Raw genomic sequence first — 7543 nt, 5'->3', positions numbered from 1 at the left:
ATTCAAAAGCATTCAAACATAAAAATCTTGGGTTTCTTAAACCCAAGTTAACTCCAAAACCTTTGAGATGGTTTAGGAGATCCGGGTGTCATATTCGGACACCACTATGTCACGATGTGTTCTCTCTCACCTTAATGAAGCGTGCTTTTACTCGTCAACTACGGTTGCCTATGGTTCGGTTGGGTTGCAAGATTCAAATGCCGGAAATCTTCGTAACTACTATAATAAAACTCGTTAGTTTCCGATATTTCTAAAATCGTTACCAAAATACTTAAAACTCCATATTCCGATTTAAGACATTCTTTGATAATCTTACCACTTTAAAGTAAGTTATACAAAGTATCATTTAAGAGTTTCATGAGACCTTCATGTACTCATAAACCTCAACATCATTTTTAACAAAGATTTCTATTTTTCCAACTTGATTCAAGCCATGGTTTAAGGCTAAAAACAAATAGAAATACATACATTCTCATTTTTACAAAACATTTCCTAAAGGTTCCTTTGATTTTATCATCATCCCCTTTGGCTAAAACAACAAAAGTATGTAATACAACATTATAACAACTCTATGAACACAAGTTGTTCATATTTTCAACAAAATATTTTCATGAGTTCAAGAACAACACCATTTTCGGTTTTGAAGAGAAAATGAGTTAGAAAGCGTTTTAGAAAATTTCAACGGTTGAATATGTTCTTGACATACTCATGAACAACATACTTAAATCTCATCAACATCCATCGATTGAATGTTGAGAGATCAAGGATTGAAGATGGAAGAAGACTTGAGAAAAATGAGAGAAAAATGGAGAGAGTTACCTTCTCTTTGAAAATGCAAAAGTGAGTGAGTGAAGTGTGGAGTGTGAGGGTTTAAGGAGAGAGGGAAATCAGATTTTCCCTAGGCAATAAGGACAAATCTCATAGGGTGGCTAATGATGAGCTCATGAGATATGGTGAAAGTGATGGGAGATTTGCTTTATGGAAGTCAAATCTCTCATCCCAATGTGTAATGATCACCTTGCGGACACGTGTGATAAACATTCCCGAGTATTATCGGCCAATACTCGATCGGGTATTTTAAATCGCTCGATCCTAATATCCGATTAGAATTTCGGATTTCGGCATTCCGAGTGAATTTTTTTTATAAAATAGGTATGAGTGTAATTAGATTCTATTTTGACTCGAAATTAAATTACAAATCCAACGGCGCGATCGGAATTCGATTCCGAGTTACGGAACTCAAAAAGACACGTTTTGAGCCATACTGTGCGGATTTCGGCCCCAACAGTGGTCCAGAACCGACTATCTCCAAAAATTACCAAAATTTACCATAAAATCGGAAATAAAATTTTAAGAATAAAACTCAACTAGAGTTTCGTCTAATTCCTTACCGAAATTTCCCAGAAATTCATTTTTGAATATATAATTAATGAAAATATTAGTAAAATCTTATAATTAAAACTCGTAAAATTCGCGGTGTTACACCCTGTCTTGGCATTGTGCATTAGGTCTACAATGCCCTGGACTTGTTAACCTGTGAATACTTTGCTAGTTCCTTGGCCTGATTTAGTTGGCTGCAACTCACTATCCTCATTGCTTTGATCCAAGGGGAAGCCAATTGTGTGATTTGCCATTTTGGTGAATCTGTTGTTCTGAAATCCAGGGGGATAACTGTGTTTGATGAAACATGTCTCAATGGTGTGGTTTGTTCTTTGTAGTGGGTACAAAATTTGTTCCCTTGGTTTTTGCCTCCATTATTGAATCTAGGCTTGTTTCCTCTATAAACATTGCCTCTCATTCCTCTAAAACTGGGGTTGTTCCCTACATTATTATTTGTATTCTTGTAACTGTCTTGGTTTGTGCTGTAAGGCTCTATTTTGAGGGTCAGGGTCATGGATGTTTGGGATATTGAACTGCCTTTCTTGTTGGCTTAATAAGGAGAAGGCTTTACTTATATTGGGTGAAGGATCAAGAAGCATTATTTGGGATCTTACTGAAGCATATTGAACCTGATTACTAGGGGAATTACTCCAGAAAAACATTGGATGAAACACTTACAATTAGGAGTAGGCATAAATGTTTCAATCTCTTCCCAAAGACTCTTCAATTCACCAAAGTATTCAGATATTGTGAGGTTGCCTTGATTCAAATAATAGAAGTCATGTAGTAGTTGTGAGATTCTAAACATATCACCTTGTGAGAACCTATCTTGTAGGTCCTTCCAAACCTCAGCAGCTGAATCGATCCACAATATTGACTTGACGATTGATTCCTCCACTGAGCGTTGTAACCATGAGAGAACCATATTGTTGCATCTCTTCCATAAATCGTGCAAAGGGTCGTCTAGTGGTGGTTGTTTCAGAGCTCTAGTGATGAACTTCAGTTTGTTCTTGGTGTCGAGGGTGAGTTTCATGGCTCGAGCCCATGAGTGGTAATTGGTTCCATTCAAGAGAGGTGTTACCAAAATTTGTGCAGAGCTTTCAGTTGGATGAAGGTAAGCCCAAAGAAATAAAACAAAAAGAAAATAAAGAAAACGGGCTGAAGAAAAGAAGCCCAACAACTAAACTAAAACAGAAAGGAGAAGGAAGCCATTGAAGCTTGAAGCTTAAGGTAAGGAAATGAAGAAATTTAACATAAACCACCATGAATTAAAAAGAGAAAAAAATCTGAGTGAGTATAAGATGTTCAATATTCAAGTCATTATTATGCATTTATGTGCACCAATTCCATACTCCCTTGAGTCTGCATGCAAACCCAACTCCTCAATGACTTCTACAGTGTTCCATCCACCATCCTGTAGGTTATACGCATGAAGCTTGTGGCCCAATCCGATACCCCTTTCATCATGTTGACGAAACTATAACCTAATTACATAGTTCTCTCCTTTACCCTACCTATTACGTACCGAACTCATGGTAGTGCGTACCACGTATTGGGTTATCCTAAAGAAAATTTTATAAAATTAATATAAAAAGTAACGAATTAGATATCCTGTAAACCATCTATCACTAGAATACAACCTCCATCTATTGCATTGCAAGTGCAAGATGATTGGCAGATCCCAAAATGTCTCCGGTGAGACACTCTTAGTGGACCCTCAGAATAACATCTTGTCCATCTCCAATGACACCCTTCAAACAAGAAATAATCAAAACCACAAAAAATGGCTAAAAGTGGACTGTTGATTCAAGCAATCTAAAAATCCAAAAGTTCAAGAAAATTAGGGAAGTTTGACAATTTTGCAAATCCTTACCTTATACACTTACTAACAAACACCTTGAAGGAAAAATGATAAAAAATATACAAGTAAGCATCAACCTATCCCTACAGAGGGAAAAAAACCTGTGACTGTTTTAGGCAAAGGGTAATAAGTAACTTGAAATCCTATTTAAGGCAAATAGAGATCTTTTCCTCGTAAAAACATCAAAGTATCGAGAAATGATTGGATCCTGTAATTGCCCAAGACTTCATCCAATCTCTTCCAGGGGCATTAAACTGGCCTCTATTTGCAGGAGTTTCAATATCCTTTATTTTCATAGGTTTAGCTTCTGTTACCCATTCAAAGTTCCTAGGCACGCATCTCATTATAATGGTTCATGGCATAACCAAACAATTTTTGAATGGTGTTAGTTTGTAATTTAATCTGAACGTAATAAATTGGGATTCCATATTTGGTAAGATTGTTAGTACTATATGATTAACATAGAAGAAGCTGTCCATTGAGCTAAATCATATTTCTCTACCAAACTGGTGTGTGCTTTCCATGCTCAATTCTTGTCTACTTAGTTAAAATAAATCAGTTCATGTTCAACAATGAAGAATGTTCACACATATTGCTATACATATATAATTCAGTATTAACACATGATCCATTTACAACAACTAATTACGTAAGGATTCATTTTTGTGCAAACAAATGCTTAGCACATCTTATAAAAAAATTGCTTACCACATAAAGTAGTATCATCATACCTTCAACTATTAAACAAACAAATAAATGCAAAATTTATTTAACATTGTCAAAATTGTTGTGCACCTGCAAAATTTATATACTAGGCTATACCCAAAAATGATCACATTTTCTTTAATATCACTTTAATCTTGCAAAAGCTTAATTACTTATGCCTTAAAGTTTTAAAGAGCTAAATAGAGTTAAAATAAGCAGACAACAGAAAAAAGCTTTGTCTCAAGGGTGAGGGATGGAAGGAGGAGAATCATTCCAAAAAGTTCATTCAGAACAATAACTCAATGAAATAAGAATATACTTTCTCCAGCTGACATCATGTGAAATTCTGGTTGCAGCTTTGTTCAACACATTACTAATTTGGTGATAAGTTCATAACAAAATAAAAACAAAACAGCTGCATCATCTAAAAGCAGTAGAAATGATGTTCCCTCTTCACATGCATGGCACTATCATTATATTTTTTTAGTTGGCCAACATTGTTCCTTTTTGTGATTTTGCCTTTATGAGTATCTTAAGGATTTGTTTGAGTTAGAAACTTGGAATGAATGTTTTACATTGTTTTATACTGTCTAGGTATGCTCCTTTAATTTTTAGCACTCGAAACTGAAGGAGAGACTCAAATACCAAGGAAAAAAAATGCAAGTCCTTGCTGAAAGAAGCGATTGTTGTTTAAATCTTCCCATCTTCTTGTACACCATGCATATATATTCCAATTCCATAAATACAGAATGAAAAAGTCTAGGATTCATTATCCCAAATAGATTATCACCAGCATAGCAGAACATGATATTTTTATACATGTAACTAATGTAGCTTCGACGTATAGTTTCACCAAATTAAAACAAACTCATTTTCCTTTATCTTCATACCCTCTTTTGGATTATAATATTGACAAATATGTGGCACGTGGAAATGGGTTATTCTACCTAAGTGGGTTGATCTTGTTATCATGTTTGGAATGATTGTTCTATATAGAATGTTGTTCTTGATCATTATAAGGGGCAAGCAAAAGCTGAAGCCTAATGTTGAAGCTAAATAAATAGTGTTCAACATGATAAGGCCAAGGAACAATGATATGTCATTATATCTTAGACAAACATGCTAGTGCTATGTGTTTAGCTCAAATAATTATAGTATCACCATATTAACTTGGACTTGTTAGATGCATTTGCGTTGTATACACTTTGTATATTATATGGATAATGGAGCATGTTTCATGAAGTATATATGTTTTATTATGTTAGCTATTATGAGATGTGATAGATATTATCTATATTAGTGAAAATTTTGGATCATTTTTTCTATCCAAGTTCAGAAATAGCTTGACCTTCTTATCTGAATGTGGTCTTGATCCGAGTTGTAGATTGGGCCTGGAGTTCCATGAACTCTCCTTTGCTGCACGGTTGGACACTCACCATACCCATAACAAATATTCAAGACTCATCCTGACCCTAGTTGAGAGAGTTAGCTACTTATAAAGTCAATAAATGTAAGGAAATAATTAAAAACTCCCAAAAAGGGACAATAATATTTAAAAAAAATCATGGAATGAAACGATATTTTGGGAACTCTTTCATAAATGCAGTTGTCAGTTGTCTGAGAGGATCCAAATTCTGAATGTGTTATTATCTCTTAAAGTGGCTCCTCCTTTTAAGTTCATATTTATTTTGAGATGATATGATATAAACTTTCTAGCGTGTCTATTATATTTCATGATAGTAGTTTAGTCATTAGTTGTACCTCTTGTGAGACCTTATTGCATTGGTTGTATTATTGTAGAATTTTAGGCATCAATGAAAAATTCCTCATGACTTTATTTATGTATTGGACTTATCTTTCTACTATATGCTTCACTTTTCTTATTGCTTTATGAACATGACACCTCTCTTATATACTAGAGCAAGTGCAAGAAAAGGGAAAGAAAAACACAACTAAAACTAACTAACTGAATAACTGAAAAACTGAGAGGAAGGAAAATAACTAACTATAACTAACTAACTACTAGAATTAGTTAGCTTGCATTCTAAGAAATCAAGCTGAGGCTGTTGAACCGAGATAGCTTGGGCTACATGGGCTTGCTTGGTGACCTTGGTGACTTGAGGTTGAATGATGACAACCTGATCTTGCCCTGTATGTTTGTTATTCTCTATGTTGGGTTGTATGGACTTAGGTGTGTTGAGGTTGTTGTGTTGTATATTCAATACCCCCCCCCCCACAAGCTAGAGAAAATATGTTAAATACTCTAATCTTGGCAAGTAGGTAATGGAAAGGAGATGGATCAAGAGGCTTTGTTAGAATATCGGCAGTTTGTTCAGTGGTAGAGATTGGAAGAAGATGAAATTGGTTGGCTTGCAGTCTTTCCCTTACAACATGGCAGTCTATGTCTATATGCTTTGTTCTTTCATTGAAGACTGAGTTGGCTGCAATGTATCTAGCAGAGTCATTGTCACAGTATAGCAAAGCTGGTTTAATGAAGGGAACCTGGAAGTTGCAGAGGAGGTACGTAAGCCATTGAATTTCGCATGAAGATGATGCAAGTGCCCTGTATTCTGCTTCAGAGGAGGATCGTGCAACTGTGTTCTACTTCTTTGATTTCCAAGACACCAATGAGTCTTCTAGGAAGACACAACATCCACTAATAGACTTCATTGAATCCATACAAGATGCCCAATCTGAGTCACTGAAAGCTTTGAGTTGTAAACTGGATGAGTTAGGATAAAGCATTCCCTGTTCTGGATTGGCTTTGACATATCTGAGAATCCTGGTTAAGGCTCTAAAGTGAACAACAGTTGGTTGAGCCATAAATTGACTTAGTTGTTGAATAGCAAAACTTATATCAGGTCTAGTATTAGTAAGATATAATAACCCGCCTACTAATCTTCTGTATGATGCAGGATTGTCATAAGGCAAGTTGTCATCATTGTGTAACTTAGTAGTTTTGACTATTGGAGTAGGTGCAGGCTTAGAGGCTAGAAAACCTGTGTCATATAGGATATTTAGAGCATATTTTCTTTATGAAATAGGTATCCCCTTCTTAGTTCTGGCAACTTCTATGCCTAAGAAGTATTTTAGAATGCCAAAGTCCTTGATCTTAAATTGTTGATCTAAGGTATGTTTGACATGTTGGATTTCGATGTTGTCATTGCCAGCTAAAACCAAGTCATACACATAGATGAGCAGGGCTGTGAAGTGTGATCCTTGCTTCTTAGTGAACAAGGAATGATCATGGTGAGATTGGATATAGCCTAAGGATGTGAGATACTGAGTAAGTTTAGTGAACCATTGCCTCCCAGATTGTTTAAGGTCATAAAGAGATTTGTGTAGTTTGTAGACCATGTTTGGTTTGGTGCATATCACTCATTGGGGTATGGTCATGTATACTTCTTCATTGAGGTCCCAATGGAGGAAAGCATTGTTCACATCAAGTTGATGAATGAACCAATTTTGAGAAGAGGCTATAGCAAGGAGTAACCTCACTGTTGTGAGTTTCACAACAGGAGCAAATGTGTCAAAAAATATATCCCATCTGTTTGGTTGAAGCCTTTTGCCACTAACCTGGCCTTGTATCTTTCTATG

At 35.6% G+C, this 7543-nt stretch overlaps 1 protein-coding gene across 1 annotated transcript; it reads right to left on the bottom strand.

Annotated features, from left to right (window-relative positions):
• Nucleotides 6548-7303, bottom strand: LOC109330811 (uncharacterized mitochondrial protein AtMg00810-like). Its single transcript, XM_019565087.1, has 2 exons — nucleotides 7045-7303; nucleotides 6548-6945 (listed from the first exon to the last, which is right to left on the bottom strand). Exons 1-2 carry the CDS (start codon nucleotides 7301-7303, stop codon nucleotides 6548-6550), a joined length of 657 nt encoding a protein of 218 aa, XP_019420632.1.

Source organism: Lupinus angustifolius, chromosome LG17 (genome assembly GCF_001865875.1).
Source record: "Lupinus angustifolius cultivar Tanjil chromosome LG17, LupAngTanjil_v1.0, whole genome shotgun sequence".
NCBI classification, from domain to species: domain Eukaryota; kingdom Viridiplantae; phylum Streptophyta; class Magnoliopsida; order Fabales; family Fabaceae; genus Lupinus; species Lupinus angustifolius.
Note: the sequence above shows the minus strand (reverse complement) of the source record. Positions and strands in the feature narration are given on the sequence as shown.

Bases quoted from the DNA above. Each gene is read 5' to 3' on its own strand.
- LOC109330811 (XM_019565087.1), bottom strand. From the start codon at position 7,303: ATGGTCTACAAACTACACAAATCTCTTTATGACCTTAAACAATCTGGG. The intron at 6,946-7,044 runs GCATTCTAAAAT...TATATGACACAG, and splicing joins ATTTAAGATCAAGGACTTTG to GTTTTCTAGCCTCTAAGCCT.